Consider the following 19,989-nt stretch of genomic DNA (forward strand, 5'->3'; position numbering starts at 1 on the left):
GTATATTAACTTTATATGCATTTATATACAGAGGCTTAGACAAAACTGAAGATATTAAATTTTCAAGACATTGCTTTTTCTCATGTTGAAAAGATCTTTTGTGTCTTAGCTAAATTATTAATGTATATGCATGCATGTTACCAGAAGTGCTAAGTCTGAGTAATCCTTATTAATGTACTTGGTTGCAGCAGAGACCACTAGATTGCATAGCTCCTAGTATACGGTGCTTTTCTAATGGACATGACTTTACTCTTAGCATATTAATAAATTATAGACCTAACAATCCTGCATCTGAGGTCTTGTTATGTTTTAAGAGCTTTTGAAGTTCATGAAATATGGAAGTAGTTTTACTGAGACATTAGCAGTATTTTGCATCTGTAGCACTACCAGAAGAATCAAAAGGTCAGATTCATGCAATACATTACCAGATCTGGTACTAAATGTGAAAGAATACACTGCTTCTGTTGCACATACAGTAGCTGATCTTATCAAAGCAAAAATTAATTTTCATGGATGCTGTTTCCTTGTTATTTGGGGAAATTTATATTGGTGCCTTTCAATTTTAACAATATACTGACATGATTAATGGTATTTGCCATGTTAAAATAGAATTTTCTACTGCACGTCACTTTTTCATCCCATCCCCCCAAAAGTTTGATATTTTTAAAAGGAAACTCTGATATCTGTATTATTCAACCAGAATAAAGCAACATACTATATTATAAATTACATTATATTATAGTACAATATAACGTAAAACAATTACATTAGGTTATATAGGTTATCAAATTCAGAATCCCCCAAATGCTTGCAGTAAAATAAGAACAAAAATGCTGGAAAATGCAGTCATGGTTCTTTCACAAACAGCTTGTCCCTTAGCAAACTGATACTTTTGTTACATACCATTTTCCTCACTTCTATGAATAGGATCACTGTATTGGCATTGTGCATAGTGTTACTATGCACCACCCATTTACATAGATATTTGAACAGGTGTGTACTGTGTGGAGACAGGTGAGGAATTAAGGGATTTTTTTCCAGAGGTATGGCATCCGTTTGCCAGATTTATGAACTGCCCTTTCAGAGATTAAGGGATAACTCTTTAATTCAAAGAACTATCCAAATTATATATGTTTTTATTTTTATAATTAGTATAGTCATACCCTGGTTCATGGACTGATATACTATTTTAGTAGTTCCACCATATTCTCTAACTTTCTATCTATGGGTTAAAAAGGGAAAGAAGGCAGTGTAGAACTAGTAGGGCACAAGTTGCCATATTCCTGAAAAGCTTAGATGCTTGTGGAAGTAGTAAATTGAGATTACTACAGATTTAGAAGACAAAAGGAGAAGAAATAGAACATAAGTGATTATCATTGCTTTGTTCTTAACTAGAGAGAACAGAAGGACTTGGACAAATTATAATTAAGAAGAAAAATAAAATATGGACCATAACAAAAGTACATACAGCATAGACTTCCATATTGTATAAAACTCTACTGTAACATATGCAAGAAATATCTTGTCTCTGCAGTTTGACCTCACCCTATCAGTTGCGGTGGCTGAAACATGCCAAATGAAATAATGAGTCCTAGTAGATTTGGAGAATGAGGCTTTAATTTTGCTTTGCTTTACTAATGGCTGAAAACATGTTTCTCTGCATTTGCCTGCCAAAATTAATTGCCTACAATAATTTTTAAATGTGCATTTGATATAGTACATGTTAATTTCATAATGTAAGAAAGAATAGTATCTCACTGTTAGGCAGTCCAATGCTGTAGTTTGTGCCCATTTGTGTTACCCAGAAACCGTAGATCAGTGCTTCTCAACCTTGGCAACTTTAAGATGTATGGACTTCAACTCCCAGAATTCCCCAGCCAGCCTTGCTGGCTGGGGAATTCTGGGAGTTGAAGTCCATAGTTCTTAAAGCTGCCAAGGTTGAGAAACACTGCCGTAGATGAATGCATGTATTCATGGTTAAGTTGGGAAGACCAAATGATTTTTACCTGTTAACAAAGATATGCAAAGCTTTCCAAGGAAATGTTGTGCACAAAAAGGAGTATTTTGTTGGTTTGTTTGTTTAGAGCTTGAAACAAAGCATTGTACCCCCAAATTGCATCCAACTGTTTCAGATTAGCTGTAGTTCAGTGAAACAAAGTTTGATGTTTGGTGTTCTCATCAAAAGAGTTTTAAGTGTTTCAGTGATGGGAAACAGTGGGGTTCAGAACAAGCCTCCTGGGTTGAAAAGAATTTGGATAGCCACTAGACAGTAGCAAAGAAATCTAAAAAAATCTAAATTCTTTGCAGCCATGAAACAGTCTGGTTTTTTTGCTGTCCAGATGTAGTAGCCTTAGCCCTAGCATTCCGTGAGTTCAGTGCAACAATAATTTCCCCTGGAGACATAGGTATTTTCATTGAAAGAATGTAAGGGAAAAGATTACTAGTAGCTGGGTCTAGTTCTCTTACAGAACCTTTTCAATTTCCTTCTGGGCAGGAAGGCATCCTGGCAGAAAATAGTAAATTAATTCCAACCATTACTTTAAAAATGTTCTAAGCATAGAATAGCTGCTGTTCTCATTGTTTTGTACATTCCTGTCCAAAGGCACTACATCAATTATCCCTTCAAAGTGTTGAGTCAGCTTTCAAAGTTACTTTGAGAGCTTTTACAGGTTGTTTCCATGTGCACATGCATGGATAGCTACTTATGAAACTTTTCTGTCCATGTAAACTTAGGCATGGACAATGTGGGAAAGTCTTCGAAGCAGCTATGCCAAGCGTTCTAGGTGACTTAGATGCCTATAATATTGAGGAGGGAAGGGTCTTGAAAGAGTCTTCCAAATGTTTTATACAGCCACAGCTATTAATGTTTGTTTCAGAATAGGCTTTGATACAAAATATATGATGTACTGATTTTATATGAAATGTTTTGGATTTTATAGTTGGTTTATTTTTCAGGTTTGTATCTACTCTCTTGTTTAGGAGCCCTAAACAAACTAATTTCTAGCTGGTACTTTTAGTAACCAGAGTTAGGAACATCCTGCATTCAAAATAAATTAGCCAGACCTTGCTGAGATTGACCGCATGTGAAGGGAGGGAAGATATTTTATAAATATTATTATATATAAATATTTTATAAATCCACCTTTCTTGTATACTTTTTGGATTGTTATGATTCTGAATCATATGTTTCTTCCTTTTATTGTAGGATAATCAACCATGACTACAGAATCTGGTTCAGACTCTGAATCCAAAGATCAGGACCAAGAGCAGAAAGAAACATCTGGTCAACAAGGAACAGCAACTCAAGAACAGCAGCCACAGCAAGTGAAGGAAGAGCACCAGAATGCATTAGACCAATTTTCCAGTGTTGCAGCCCATAGCACTCCTGTGAAAAAGGAAGAGGCGAGTTATTTAGGAAATCGGCCTCCCTCAGTATGGCACTAGCCTAATGTGTTAGAGATTTGGGATTATTACAGGAACAGATGTTAGGAATAATAAATATGATAGCATGCATTATTTTGAGCTGGAGTAGCCTTCTACCAGGCAATTATGGAAATGATAGTCCAGCTCATCTAGAGAGTCATTTGCTAGGGGAGACCGAAGATTGACACTCAAATCATAATGGATTCTAGAAAGCATAGCAAAACTAAACAGAAATATGCTTAGTGTATTTTTTTTTCCTTTCAAGGCTATTTTTTATTAAAATTCTACTATGATAATGAAACACTAATTTATTGTGGGAAGTAGGCAAATTATGATAGAAGTTCTTAAATTTATTTCAGTCACATAATTTTTGGAGTAATATGAGTCCAATTGTCTGCCCTACAAAGATTGATTTTTTTCAGTCCATTGCTGTTATGAAAATGAGAGGTTTTCCAATACCTAACACAATTTAGATTTGTTGTTGGGTTTTACTTGTATCTTTTGTTCCATTTCACTGGACAGGATCTAAAGTAAGGTATTTGCGGTAAGGTCACACCAACGTCAGTGTGAATTTTTTTTCATGATTAACATGTCACATAAATGTCAATGCAACTAGATCCAGGTTCTAGTTCATCCACAGCCATGGAAGTTTACTCGGTGACAAAGGTCAGTGACTGTCAGCAAAACCTACTTCACAGGAAGATGTGCTATAATTACTACTTTGAGCTTCTGAATAAAAGGCAGAATATAATTCTCAATTCAAAGGATTGCCTATACATGTTTTTTCTAAAGACTACAGGTAGTCCTTGACTTATGACCACAATAGGGACCGGAAAATTCGCCATTAAGCAGTGAGGTCATTAACCGAGGTATCATGTGACTGCACCCTATTTTACGACCTTTTTTGCAGTGTCGTTAAGTGAATTGCTGTGGTTAAGTGAATCACATGGTTGTTAAGCGAATCACGTCCTCGTTAAGTGAATCATGCGGTTCCTTGTTGATTTTGCTTGATGGAAGCTGGCTGGGAAGGTTGCAAATGGCGAGCATGAGACCTGGGATGCTGCAACTATCATAAATACATGCCAGTTTCCTAGTGCCTGAATTTTGATCATGTGACCATGGGGACTCTGCAACAGTTGTAAGTGCAAGGACCGGTCGTGATTAACTTTTTTCAGTGCCATTGTAACTTCAAATGGTCGTAAGTCAAGGACTACTGTAAAGAAAGTGCACTGAACGTAATAACTACATGAGCTGAAATAAATATATTGGTATATCCAATTGTGTCATTCTACTGGAAAATTCTAAGTTCACCCAACTCCTGGGTTCCTGCGGTACCCTGCAGAGCATATTCAGGGCTTCAGGAATGAGAAAAGTAAAGTTCCTTGTGCTTGAAGGGAACTTCATTCATACAGTGTTGGATGTAGGCCAGTATGTAAACTGCGTATATATATGGGCTAGCTATACTATTCACAGGGGTAATGTGGGGAAAGTTTAATTTGACTTGTTCCATTTGAAGTTAGCACCAGTTGGTATCCTACTGTCTGCAGTGTTAATAGTTGATATATTAAAAGCAGCCTTTAGACTTTCAGATTGAAAGCCAATATATATAAATTTAATCTGGATAAGAATACAGAATTTACAGACGGAAGAGGAAGGAAGACCACTGTCACCAAGATTTAAATATTTTCATTGTTGCTTGGAACTATTCTATTCAGAAATAGAAAATGTTAGTTTGTTATTGGCCATCTTTTGGGCAGATCTTCAAATTGTGGAAATACAGTGGTACCTCGGTTCACGAACTTAATTCGTTCCGTGACTCTGGTCGCGACCCGAATTGGTCACGACCCGAATCAAATTTTCCCATAAGGTTCAATGTAAATACGGTTAATCCGTTCTGACCCCTCCGAATTTGGTCGCAACCCGATTTTGGTCGCATTCCGAATCAAATTTTCCCATAAGGTTCAATGTAATTACGGTTAATCCGTTCTGAACCATATGTATTTTTTTTTAAACCACAAAAATATGAATCAAAATACAGTACGAAGAGAGAACGCTAACCTTGCTTGACGCGACTTCTGGCGTGGAGGACAGGAAGGCGGGTGGGGAGGCGGTTATTGCTTGGAGGGAGAGTCCCCCTCCCTACAGGAAGCCACGACCACGTGTCACGGGAGGGAAAATGGGCGCGGATCCTGTTTGTCACCCGATCCGACGTTCGTGAACAGAAGCAAAATTTTGCGAACAGTGCTGTTCGTGACCCGAATTGGTCATGAACAGAAGGGTTTGTGACCCGAGGTACCACTGTACATCCAAATCTCTGAAAATGGGTTCATTACTGTTGAAAGAACAGAATATATGATGCATGTGTTGTCTTTCAGTGGTAACTTTGTTTAGGTAAACTGCATGAACAGGTTGTCAGGCCTCTCTAGGAAGATGAATTCCATGTGAAAGTATTTTGCTGTATAAAAAAAAAACTGATAGTTTTGGTACCTGCTCTAAGAGTTCTTGATTTGTTCTTTTTTCTTTTTGGATGCACAGCAGAAATTAATATAAGGATAAACCTGTAGTGGTCTAACCCAAGTAAATTACTATAACACTTTTTTTCTCATGCTTAGCTATTTGAAGAAGTTCATATCTATCCATTCCTTTCCCATGTATGAAATTTCTGTTTATGCTCAACCTAAATGTTTTCCAGAATAGAAAAATAGTTTTTTCTTCTTTATTTTCTGTATATTTTAACAGGAGAATGTAATTCTTCTCCATATGGGCTGTATTATTATTACTCTACACTTCTCTATATATTACACACTACATGATCTTATTTATATCATCTGCTTATGTCTGAAAGCAGATTAAAATTTTTGCTGAATTTATTTTATTCCCATGGAAACATGTTACAATGAAGGAGACATTTAGAGAAATAATTTGTGATGAAAGTCAGTAGTGTAGGTTGCAGGCCTACTCTGAAGTCATTTCAAACCAAAATAGATATTCATTGGATTATCACAAAAACAAATTAACTTATAAAGCTCTAACTAAATTATTTCTGTATTTCCCCTCTGCTATTAAATTATGTTTTTAGCTAGTGGTAGAAGAGCCAGCCATAGATAAAGCCATTATTAAAAAATACTGCTGCTACTGAAAAACAGCTGCTTGGTAGGATAGCATACTTTTGGACTATTACAACATCTGAGATTTCTGAAACAAAACATGGTTGTTCAACAATAATTGCAGTGCTGGATCTTTTCTATTCAGGTTGTCTGACTTCATTTTTCAGTGTACTGCTACAGTTCCCCTTAGCACGTTCCTAAAAAGTTATACAACATCAGAGTAGCAGTTTCATTAACTAAAAAGCCTTTGCAAATTACTGAAATAAGTGATTTATCTCTGTTGCAATACAGGTATGTGTTCATTTTAACATGGGGTTCTGAATAGGTTTCTGCAAAGAGATATCTGATTATGCTGCATGATTCTGAAAGCCTGCTCTGATTGCCCATTTTTATTCTGAAACTAGAACTGAATCTTCTTTCTTCTGTTTCTAGGCCACTGACAAGGAACTTGAAGTTGCTGCTGCAGTGGCAAAGCAACTGGAATATCAGCAGTTCGAAGACGACAAACTCTCTCAAAAATCATCTTCAAGCAAACTCTCCCGATCTCCTTTAAAGATTGTCAAAAAACCAAAAACTATGCAGTGCAAAGTAATCCTTCTGGATGGCTCTGAATATGGCTGTGAAGTAGAGGTAAAAGTGAAGAGAATGGAACTTTTAGGGATTGATTTATGCACATAATGTTGTGTTAGGTGATTTAGTTGCATACAATTGATGAGTGCTTCCAGTGAAATTCCCTTTTTTTTTTAAATGTCAAAAGAGAATGCCTCCCTAACTAAGGAAATATATGGTCTATTCATCTTTTATACAGTAGGGGAGAAAAAAAGAATATTCTGTTTCATGGAGTCTTATGTGATTATACACTTGGCAATTAAGATTCTCCCTCAGAATACAATATTTATAGATAAAAGATATCAATAGCACCTCAGGACACACTAGTGAAGAAAAGGAGTAACAGTGACAGCATCCACAATTATTCCACGCTGTGGTTGGATTCATTAGCTGTGTCTTTTTTGAAGGCTGCAGTACGAGGGCTTCTCTCAATCATAAGACTTTTTAAAAATATATAGTAATGCCTGACAATAGATTGTTTGTGGGTTATATTTGGATTACTAGTTACAGATTTGGATAGGATATTCTCTTTCAAAAGGACTGTCCGAAATGGGAGAGGCAATGCTTTTATCAAAGAGCTGGAGCTCCTTATTTATGATCAAAATTACTGTTCAGGACTTCTTAGATTATGAAACAAGATATGCTGCAAATCATACACTTTAATAAATAAATCCTCGTGTAAGGACACCAGTTAAATTAATTGGCACTTGATTTGGAACAAAGTAATAATGTATAGTTTATTTAGGGAATTTGTTGTCACGTGGCAATGTGATTACTTTTTGAAAAACTAATGGAGGCTAAGTCCAACAATACAGTAGTTGTGATAATGTCATAGACCTTCCAGTTTTATAGGCAATATCCCACTGTGTCCTGGTTGCAAGTTGCTCTTTTTTTTTTTTTTGTCAGAGAAACTAAGGAGCTGTCCAGCTGATCATGATTTAAGATGATCAAAATAACAGGGAGCTGTCCAATGAAAACTAGGAACACAAAAATCTGAGATTGTACTTCCTCATGGGGAAGGCCACTGCTGTATACTTTTATATGATAACTGGCTTTTCTGACCCGTCCATTCTAGATTGTCTTTCTTTAAGCCCTGATCTAGCAATATGAGAAAATTAGCTTCCTTCTCAAGAAAAGGAGTCAAGGTTGATTGATTTTGGGCTCCCAGATAGCTGAACCTTAAGTTCTGGATTTCCTCTTAAAGTTGCTGCCACCACTGGAAGTAATTTTGATGGATCTCAATCTGAACAGTAGAAATAGAACAATATACAGTTGTACCTCGGGATACGAACTTAATCCGTTCCGTGACTCTGGGCGTATCCCGAGTTGGTCGTAACCCGATGCAAATTTCCCCATAGGGTTCAATGTAAATCCGGTTAATCCGTTCCGCCCTCCGAAGTTGGTCGCACCCCGAAGCAAATTTTCCCATAAGGTTCAATGTAATTACCGTTAATCCGTTCTGGCGTCTGCGGATCACGTGTCAGGGGCAGAAGAACGGCCGGGCGCCACATGGCGCGGCGGGAAAAAGGCTGGATGCCGCGCCGCGGGAAAAAGGCCAGGCGCGGCACGGCGGGAGAACGGCCGGGCGCTGCGCGGTGGGAGAATGGCCGGGCGCTGCGCTGCACGGCAGGAAAACGGCCGGGCGCCGCACCGCGCAGCGAGAAAATGGCCGCGGACCACGTGTCAGGGGCGGAAAAATGGCCGCGGACCACGTGTCAGGGCGGAAAAATGGCCGTACCCCGAGGCGGAGTTCGCACATTGAGGTAAATTTTTGAGGCCGGAGCTGGTTGTAACCCGAAAAGTTCCTTACTAGAGGCGTTCGTATCCCGAGGTACCACTGTAATTTGTGCCGAATCTGCAGCATTTTGTTGTATCTGAAGCTGAATAGATTCTCAGCAAAATATAACACTACAATGTTTGCCAGTACTATAGGCAACATCGACCTCCTCTTTATGGAAGAAGAGACAAGTGACCTCACTGCAATTTGGAAGTTTATATTCAAAAGAGTGTGTTTTGTCATCTTACTTGTTAACTGAAATAGTAATCCACCATTATGTCCTTAACATGTTTGGGGATTCAGATTTTTTTTCACTTTGGCTAAAATGGCTATTATATCCAACAACTCTTATAGATTTGTTTGTTGTGCTTCATACCTTTATGACATGATGGGTAGGAATTTGTCTCAATTGTCTGTCAGTAATATCTCCTTTGCGTTCTTCCAAGCTCATGCTTAAGTCACCAGTGATCGTATCCAATCATCTTGTGTTCTATCAGCCTTTTTTGTTGCCTTAAATTTTTCAAAGCAGCAGCATTTTCCAGTGACTCTTGCCTTCTCATTTTGTGTCAAAGGAATTGAAGTTTTATCTTCATTGTCAGTGCTTCTAGTAAGCAGTTTTACTTCATCAGGTATCGAATAATCTGTTTGCAACAATTTTCTGCGGCATCAGTTTTCTTTGTTCAGCATTTTTCCTCTCCATGAGGAAATGTTACATTTGTTACAACTTGGGGAACCAAGGCCCTGACAATACATACTTTTGTTGTCAAGGTGATGTCTCTGCACTTAATATTTTGTGTATTTTAGATCTATTGTAGTTTTTGTCATAAGTGGTAGTTGTTTAAGAGGACAGTTTACAGTCTTGACACACTCTTTTTTCAGTTTTGAAACATTTAGTTGCGCTGCATTCTGTTTCAGCTGTTGCTTTTTGGTGATCAAACAAGTTTTTTGTAGGCTGATAAGATGGCCTGGTACACCCATGTTTTTAAGGGTCCCCCCCCCCTTTTTTTAGTGCCTTTGAGTCAGTGTTGACTCTCCTGGACAAGTCCCTGCAGTTTTCTTGGCATGATTTCAGAAGTGGTTTGCCCTTGCCTCCTTCCTAGGGCTGAGAGAGAGTGACTGGCCCAAATGCTTAAGGCAGGACTAGAACTCATAGTCTCCCGGTTTCTAGTCTGGTGCCTTAACCACTACACCAATGGTCTGCACAGCCAAAAGCCTTTGTATAATCAATAAAACAGGGATCAGAATATTTTTGGAACTCCTTACTTTTTTCCATTAAGCACTAGATTGTAATTGTGATCTCACAATTCTGCTTCTACCTCTTCAGATCCGGCTTGTACATTTGGCAGTGCTTGTTGCAGATATGATTGAAATCTGGATTGCCAAACCTTGAGCATTATCTTATTAGCATGTGAGATAAATGTAGTTGTTCAGTAGTTTGATCAACTTTATCACTGCCTTTTTTTCTTTTTCTTTTTGGTATTGGGATACAAATCAATCTTTCCTGGTCAGCTGGACCACTAGATCACAACGACCTCTATACCTGCTTAGAAACTGTGTGTAGCATTTTAACTGTATTATCTTGTAAGATTTTAAACAGTTGTCAAATGTCATCAGCTCCTGCAACTTTGTTGTTTGCAATATGTTATAGGGCCAGTTTAACTTCACTTTCCAAACTGTCTGGTTCTAGTTCAGTGATCAAACTTTCATACATATTAACAATAAATATTGGATTGTATTCTCTGTACTGACAGTTGCCCTGTCAAGTTCTTAAGAGCGTTTGAAAAGAAGGTTGTTTTAGTTTGGCTTTTCTAAGAATTGTATTTAAATGAACTACTGTGCTCTTAAAAAGGTAATTAACATATAGACATTATCAACATGCGCAGAAGCACTTCTTCTAGAATTGATGGTTGTCTATCATTTGACTTTCTCAAACACTAGGAAGGTGTTGTTCTGAACATTAAGCATAGCTTTTTCAAGTACTTTCCAGGTTGAGTATGTAACATTTATCACTGTTGCTTTTATTAAATAATTTTGGGGAATGAACTAAACATGTATGTTAGAAATTGCTTGTTTCAATTAACTCTTCCTTTCTAAAGCGCACAGAGATGCATCTCACTTCGCATCTCACTCATCCTGTGCTTCTTCCTGTAAACACATTTACAGAGCTCTATTGGCTGCTCGTGATTCTTTACACTTTCCCCCTATATACTACATGAATAAAAGATTATGCCTTGACAATAGATTTAAAAACTCATTGGAAATAATATGAGTCACAGATGTCAAACTACTAAGAAAAAGTGAAAGCTGTCACAGAACTAGACCACATTAAAGGAGACAGAGAAAAAAATTAACAAAGCAGTAGTTCGTAATACAGGAATGATGGGACCCAGGAGACAAATGGCTGTTTTAGGATTAGGATAATAGCCTTCTGTATTCAAAAATGACCTCTCAGAACAGAGTGTCAGTTCAGTTTCAACACTTGAATTTATTTGGTTTATTGGAAAGCCAACAACATGCAAACTGATCAATTGCTTTTCCTACTAAGTGCATATTAATAGCTATGTATTATCTGAGTTCTTTTCACTGAAAACTACTATGAACAAGAGTTCATGACTGTACCCCACCCTCCTTATGCTGCTCTTTGACCATAATAAAGATTTGATTTGATCTGATTTCAGAGTGAAGGTTAAATCACAGTCTTATCAAGAACTGGTAATCCTTTGGTGAATGTTTGTTTCGCTGTTCATTTAGATTAGTACTGGCTTTTTTAGATTGTTAGCCCAACAAGTTGTTGTACTTCTTAGTGATTGTTCTACTTAATTGCAGAGTCTGCTTGTTTTGCACTATGGTCTCCTGATTCTTAACAGCGAAGCTTACCACAGTGGCACAGTGAATAATTCCCATTACAAAGATTGTGGGAAATATTAGCTTAAGCAACTTCTGTATACTTTACATTTCTTACTATAGCACCTGCTGATATAGAGAAATAAAGTTGAAATATACAGACGTTATTACAGTTGCAATCCAAAGGAGAAAGTGTTCAGTTTTGCAACATTTCTGTGCAGATTTATTTAATAATTTCTATTTGCATAGCTGCCCCCTCGATTTATTATTAACAACTTAGCATCCAGTGGTCGTGTAAGCAATAGGCATTTACGTTCTATTATGTTCCTATCTGCCCTGTAACCTTCTGTATGTCCAAAATCTCCAGAGGACTGACATTTCTCTCAACTGTGTCATTCATAGCTATAGAATGAGAGGAAAAACCCCTAAACTAGGAAAAAAGATCTTGTACCACCACACTGCTCAGGAAGGTCTACTTCTTGGGGTTTTTATTTTATCCCTGGATAGGTTTTGAGAGAGGAGATACAGGAAGTCTGCAGTTCTGTCTTTCTATTTGATAGCATCCATTCTTCTCTTTATGATTTAACACCATTTTATGGACATTGTCATACCATTATGACATATCAGAGTTTTACAGTTCAGACTACTGCCTGATTTGTAAAATCAATTAAGTGTTGAACTCATTATTTCTGTACTTTGAGATATACCCGAAAAAGTACTCTAGCATTCAATCAGAATAATTCTATTATAATGGCATAGCCACCAATTAATTGCAAATTATTACTTACATTTTAAATCATCAGTTATTAACATTTGGAATAATATTAAATATACTATTAATTGCTTAATATTAAACTTACTGTTTTTCAGACTGGGAAAAAGAAAGAAAACTATGTAGGCAGTTTGACATGTCAGATTACTGTTTCGTTAAAATATATTTTCATGATTTCATAATGTTTTAAGAACATTAGGATAAAAAAAGATGTTTACATGAAGCTGATGAAGAAATTATTTTATAAATAGTAAGAATGTAAGAAGAGGTTTCTTGGATCAGGAGTGCCTATTATAGCATATGTGTTATAAGATCCAGCTGGTGCATTCAGGAAGCTTACAAACATGTATAGGAGGGTAATCTGTTTTTAAAAACATGGATCGATATATTTTTTATACTTCTTAAAACTTCTTAAGTGGTGGTTTAGCCCCATAATAAGACTTCTGTTGAGTAAAAAATGAGAAAAAGGACTATGGACCACAAATAAAAATTCAAGTGCCATCGAAAGGATATTTCATTGGTTATGTTAAACAGCATGGATGCTGCTAAGTGGATTTACAGTGAATAGTACACAAATAGTGAATAATACAATAGTGTATAACAAATATACATAAGAATTATTATCCTAGATTTATGAATTTAATTTTTAATGTTTAGATGTTTTAAATGAAATGATGAATTGCAAAGGTACTGTAAGTTTCTGCAGTCTCTCTCAAACATTTCTGTAATACCATTCATTTAGATTTATTGAAAATTAGTGTGGTTTTCCTAGGGAACTTGATTGATGATTCAGGAATGAGTTGGCATATTTTTCAGAATGTCAAGAAGTGAATGTGAAAAAATATCTGAACTAAATTGTCAGTTATGATCAAATAAAAATTAATATTCATGCCAGTTTTATTTTTAAAAAGTATGTGGTAAAGAGCATTTGTTAAAAACAACTAGCTGTGGTGATAAGAGCAAATATACTCACTTAGCAAATAATCCATGATCTTTTAAAATGTAATAAATTCTGTATAGTTACAGAAAGTGAGGTAATGAAATATTTCTATAAACATTGAGAGATTCCATTATTGAAAATCTGATTTCTGAAGCTTTATTCCAAGTAATAGTTATAACTGTTGCATTAAATATCATTTCAGTGCATGCTGTGAATCCTAAGTTTCATTGAAACATTGTAGCCTCAGTGAATTGTTTCTTTGGCAAATTGCTCTTATTTGTATCTACTTCTATTTAGACAAGTACAAGCAAATAAAAATGACTCTTAGGAATCTAAATGTTGTCTGTGATAGGAGACAAGGAGAAAGGTTGAGACAGTTTGGGTACTACAATGGAAGAATTTTAATATAAACAAAGAGATTACCATTCAAAGAAAGGCTCATGTATTGAAAGGAAATTCGGAAATGGTTGAAGAGAGGAAAAGACTAGTGTTAGAAAGAGGCTGCAAGAATAGTATAATACACACAGCTAGGAGAATAGAGAACCATTCATTGAGTTGAAGCCTCAACTTGTCAGGTTGTGGTCCAACAATATATCTCTTCTCTGTTGTCACTTGGAGTGATTACTGAGGACCAGGGTTTTCTGTGGATAAGTCCCACAGCTAACAAGGTGCTTCAGGGTAGAATCTTCCTGTGGGACCTGATGGGCTTTGGTATCTCCTTGCTTCAGTGTATGGGATAATTAGTGCCCATCCATGCAGAGAAAAAGTCATGAGACAGAGTTCAGAAAGAAGGGTACTATTTTTTATTTTATTTTATTTTATTTTATTGGTTAGAACTGTAACTCTTAAGAATTGGAAAAATTAAAAAGTACTTATGCAGGAGGAAGTTATTGAAAATTATGGAATGTGCAGAGATGAGTTAAACTGAGATTTGAAACTAGAGTAAGAAGATAAGTAATTTTATATGACACGGGATTTGCTTTTATTAATGATTAGATGAGAAAATATAGTAATGTAATAGATTAAGAAATTTTATAATAGAAATTTGATATTAATTATTATATATATACACATATAATAGATAGATGGAAATGTATTACTAATCCTATTGAAAGTTAAAATTTTTTGTAATATATGATTTTATAGATTAGCTATGAATGATTAATGATTGTTAATTGATAAGTATACAAGTATATTTTGAATAGATGATATGAGAATTTAAGATTATGAAAGGGGCACCAACGAGTTTAACTGGTTGACACACGGTATAAAATGGAAGATACTTTTTTATGCCTTTTTATGTTTTTGTTTGTTCATGTTTGTTTTGTGTTTGTTGTAAAAATAAAAAAAAACATTAAAAAAAAAAAAAAGAAAAGACTCTCCTCCTGGACCCCACCAATCAAAACTCTCTAGGCGATGGAGTCCATAACGTACCCTTCCTGCTGGACTGGTACGATGGGTTGATGTATTGGGGATGAGATGGTTCCTCAAGTAACCTGGGCCCATGCCATGAAGGGCTTTAAATGTCATAACCAACACCTTGAATTGGACCTGGAAGCAGTCCGGCACCCAGTGCAGCTCACACAGCAGAGGTGTTACATGTGCAGTTCTGGAGGCGCCCATAACTGCCTGCACTGCTGCATTCTTCACTAGCTGCAGCTTCCAAATACTCTTCAAGGGTGCTCCATGTAGAGTGCATTGCAGTAGTCCATACAGGAGGTGACCAGGGCATAAGTGACTGAGAGAAGGACCTCCCGATCCAGGAAAGGGTGCAACTGGTGCACAACATGAAGTTGAGCAAAGGCCTCCTAGCCACGGTTACCACCTGCTCCTTGAGCAGGGGTCGTGAGTCCAGGAGGACCCCAGATTATGAACTGGGAAGGTCTGGGGCAGTGCAACCCCAACCAGAACCAAAGATGGTAAGACCCCAGTTATGGGAGACCCCCAAACCCACAGCCACTCCATCTTGCCAGGGTTCAGTTGAAGCCTGTTGTTCCCCATCCAGACTCCTTACAGGCACCACAAAAGAATATTCACAGCACCACTATGGATTATTAGTGAGAACTTAACAAAAAGAACCATAAGTACTCCAAGAAAGTACAATAAAGAAATAATCTGCAATATAGCAAATAGCAAGCTTTTGTACCACATGCCAATTTATAAATTCCAAGCCTTAAGTTTCAGAACAATCCCACACCAATATATGCATAGTCTTGCTCACTTTACAGCGCAGCTGGGGGGCTGGGGAGAGGTTGAGGAAGATATTACATTATATCTTTGGTCGCTTCTTCCTTTTTTGGTGTTGCATTTTTCATGTGTGAACTCATGGCATATATGTACTTAACGGAGTTTACTCAAGAGAAAACTGTAAAATATCTTTGGGGCAATAGGGGGTTTGCCCAAAGTGTTTTTCATCCTATGAACTTTTGGCTTGAACTTAGGTTGACACCTCCAAGGCTTCTGCCTGAGGCTACTATTTGTATTCCATGACTGTATTAGGGCTTTGCCCTCTAATAGTTCATTTATTAGCAACTTGCACAAGAGTTGTAAGTAATTCTCAGAGACAGTCTGCCTTTAGCTTTCCCTCTCCTGGACACCTGGCATCCAGGACTGGCTGATGTAACCCAAAATGGCTGATGAATTCTCTCTTTGGATATGATCGACTGACAAACTTACGTCTTGCTGTATAATTCCAATATGTTGTAAAAAAGAGAGAAATCTATTCATCTTCCGTAGCAGGATATTTAGTTAAAAGATTTCAAAGTCAGGTAAATTAAGAGTGGAAAATGTGCTATGGAAATGAGATCAACATGTTCATGTTTAACTACTATATTGTATTTCTTCTCGTCACCTACTGTAAATTCTTGAAGATAATTTGAATTTCTTTGTACTCAGCTTCCCAGGAAGATCAGAACAAATTTGGGAAGATACAGGCAATTGGGGAGGATGATATACTATACTAGCAGTATAGGACATAATTGTGTTTCTCAATGGAGAATATATATTGCCATTAAAGAATAAAACAGCATGATTTCATATAACGTTTAACTTGGAAACTAACTTTAGCTTCAAGATGTAGACATATAATGTTACTTGAATTTCATTTTCAGAATTGAAAAGATAAAGAAAAAATATTTTCATAATATTGTTGCAATGTATCAGCATCTTGATGGAGTATAATTAGAATAAATATTTTACATTATAAATATATTCCCCCAAAATGAGAAATAAGCTTGGTCCCTTGAAAAAATAAAAATACATATTTCTCTGCCTAACATTGCTTAATGAGTTCTACATGTCTATGTAGCATTATTTAAACTTTTTTTTTTTTTAGGATGCTCAAGGAAAAGGTATTTTGAAACTCATTCTGATTTTTTTTCTGTCTGTAGAAACGCTCAAAGGGCCAGATTCTTTTTGACAAAGTATGTGAGCACCTGAACCTCTTGGAAAAAGATTACTTTGGGCTAACTTACAGAGATATGGAAAATCAGAAGGTAACATTAACCATTTATTTAAGGAAATCATGAGCTAACATGGGGGAAAATATATTTCCAAGAATAAGCAACTATAGAATGAGACCAAAACTATGCTTACCAGTAATTATTTCTGAACAGCTGATAGGTAATAATTTCTGAAGAATTCAAGAGAATTATTACATCTGATTTTGATATTTTTGAGACTTAAGGAGGACATACTTTTAGTTCCCTGTTCCCATGTTCTTCAAGAGGGATGAAAATTGTTGTCTTGTATATTCCTGTTTTATTATTTCAGTACCCAGATAGATTAAAGAAAGTTATAGCCTTACAGACAACTATTCATTAATACAATGTTAATGTAACATATTCATCTTTTTTACTTGTTTTCCTTCAAGATTCCCATTACTTTGGCAGTACTTTTAAGTTGGTCCTAGCATTCATTGTTGAGATATATATAAGGGACCCTTAGAAAGGAAAGAGCTTGAAATATATTTACAGATGCCCATTGTCTCTTGCAAACAATATTTGACTGAACATACAGCATCTTTACTACTGAAGCTCAGAAAGTCCAAACTATTGCTGTGCGTTGTTGTTGTTACTATTATTGGTATAAACCAAGTTCAATACCCATCAACTTGGTTTATGCCAGTTATAATAATAACTGGAATATTCAGGTATATAAAGAAACTGTTTTATAAGATTAATCAGTGTTATATCTAGATTATAGATAGGAAGCTGAAATTAAGACAACTGGAACTTGCTTAAGGTCTCATAATATGAATTGGAGACGTCTCAGTTTTTAGCATTTATTCTTTGCTAAGACAGCAACCATAAAGTGATTTGACCAAAGTAATTAAGCATTTCAGGGTCTTACCATTCAACTGAAATGTTAAAATTGGCTTACCTGCTCCACACTGATATTAGTTAGTTCTTAAACTGTTTCACACTAGTTCAATTTTAATATTCACTTGTTACTTAACATGACTCATCAAAGTGTTTGCACATCTAATTTAAATATTTAAAATATTTATTTTCAGAATTGGTTGGATCCAGCCAAGGAAATTAAAAAGCAGATCCGAAGTAAGTTTTGATCAGTCATTTATTAGAGGTGAATTCTATATTTTTAAAGGGGAAGCATCATTTAATAATAATAATTTAGTAATAATGATGATGAAGATGATGATGTATTAAACTTGTATGCTGCCTGACTCTCAGTGACTCTGGGCAGCTCACAACAATCAACCAAAGAAATTACAATAAAGCAATAAAAGATTAAAGATAGAAGATGGCAAGTGAGATGAAGCAAGGGGTCTCATTCTCCCTTGCCAGAGACCTGGGAGAAGAGCCAGGTGTTCATGACTTTTCTAAACAACAGCAGGGTGGGAACCATCTGAATCTCAGGGGGAACCTCATTCCAGAAGGCAAGCACTGTTACAGAGAAAATGTGCTTCCAGGGTCCCAGTAGATGACATTATTTAATTGAAGGAACCCAGAGTGCGCCAACCCTGCAAGATCAAATTGGCCAGGCAGATACTGTGGGAGACAAGAAGTCCCTCAAGTAACCAGGCCATGTGCCATTTAGATAATTAGGGATATTTCAAAAACTTTGCATAAAATATTTGAATATATTTAATATGCTATATTATTACTAACCTAAATCCCCATTACCCAAGATCAGTACTGTACTGTGTACATATGATGAAAATGGTAGTTGAGAGAAGAAGGAAAACTGCATGTAATATATCAAGAAGTTCTGTACCACATTAAATTCTAAAGAGTTTATTATACTAGGTTTTATGCATCATGTCCCACTTCTAGAAGTTTATACAGGTAGTCCTCGGTTAACAACTCCCTGGTTTAGTGACCATTCAAACTTACAGTGGTACTGAAAAAGTGATTTTATGACGTCCTCGAACTTATGAGTGTCGCAGCATCCCCACGGTCAGGTGATCACCATTTGCAAGTTTCACGGATGGCTTCTGACAAGCCAAGTCAGTGGAGAAGCTGGCAGTAAGTCGCAAGTTGTAGTCACATGATATCATGCTTAATGACTGCAGGTGATTTGCTTAGCAGCAGCAGCAGAACTGACATAAGCCCAGCGTGGTCACGTGATGTTTCCCTTAACTACCATGTTGCTTAGCGACAGAGTTGCCAGTCCCAATGTAGTCATTAAGTGAGGACTACCTGTACAATATAAATAAGCTAGTCTTTAAGGTGCCATAAAATTTATTTTTGCTCCAAAAAGTTTAGCATGACACTTCTGGAAATACGTGTAGGAACTTGTGTAGAAACAAAGTTATATGTAGTGATACAGAAACAGAATGTGTTGTTGATATATCTTTACAGTGTACACACTTAATGTGTGTGGTTGTTTATTTGGAAAGTTGTTTTTTTTTTTAATGTCCAAGGCGTGATTGTTCTTTCAGGGCCAGCTTTACTGTCATGCAAAAGAAATGTTAACAAATTAACAGTTACAGGTAGTCCTCGACTTACGACCATTCCTTCAGTGACTGTTCAAAGTTATGATGGTGCTGAACAAATGGTGGTTATGACCAGTCCTCGGAGTTTCAACTGTCTCAGCACCCCCGTGGTCATATAATCACAGTTGGGGTGCTTGGCAACCCGTTCACACTTACAGCTAGTTGCCAAGCGCCCCATGATCATGTGATCACCATTTGTAACCTTGCATGCTGGCTTCCCCAGAAAGTCAATGGGGAAGCCAGCAGGGAAGGTCACAAGTTGCTGGGGTAAGTTTCCCCCATCTGCGCACTCTCCCCCAGCCCCTCTGTGTTTGTGCCATATCGGCCACTCATGCACCCCCACACACCCTCCCCAACCTGCATGGTGCCTCTTATGCACCTTCCCCCACCCATGTAGCACTTCTTGCACACCCTCCCCAACCCATGCAGAATCTCTCATGCACCCTCCCTGACTCATGCAGTGCCTCTCACACAACCCCTCACACCCTCCCCACACCCCTGTGCACCCCCTCACTCCCTCCCCCACCCGGCAGCAGCCACTTACCTGCTTGCGGGCCTGGG

At 37.0% G+C, this 19,989-nt stretch overlaps 1 protein-coding gene across 13 annotated transcripts in view; it reads left to right on the forward strand.

The window, feature by feature from the left end:
* EPB41L3 (erythrocyte membrane protein band 4.1 like 3) overlaps positions 1 to 19,989 on the forward strand; it is a 139,844-nt gene that overhangs the window by 58,042 nt on the left and 61,813 nt on the right. For all 13 annotated transcript variants that reach the window (XM_025165752.2, XM_025165744.2, XM_025165750.2 and 10 more), the window contains exons 2-5: positions 3,206 to 3,402; positions 6,963 to 7,160; positions 16,862 to 16,966; positions 17,986 to 18,028. In XM_025165752.2, coding sequence (XP_025021520.2) covers positions 3,217 to 3,402; positions 6,963 to 7,160; positions 16,862 to 16,966; positions 17,986 to 18,028 — 532 coding nt within the window. In that variant the 5' untranslated portion in view covers positions 3,206 to 3,216. The remainder of the gene's footprint in view (positions 1 to 3,205; positions 3,403 to 6,962; positions 7,161 to 16,861; positions 16,967 to 17,985; positions 18,029 to 19,989) is intronic.

This window comes from Python bivittatus, unplaced genomic scaffold (assembly GCF_059951505.1).
Source record: "Python bivittatus isolate LINGU-HERP-01145 unplaced genomic scaffold, Pbiv_v1 ctg000840_np1212, whole genome shotgun sequence".
Taxonomy (NCBI): Eukaryota; Metazoa; Chordata; class Lepidosauria; order Squamata; family Pythonidae; genus Python; species Python bivittatus.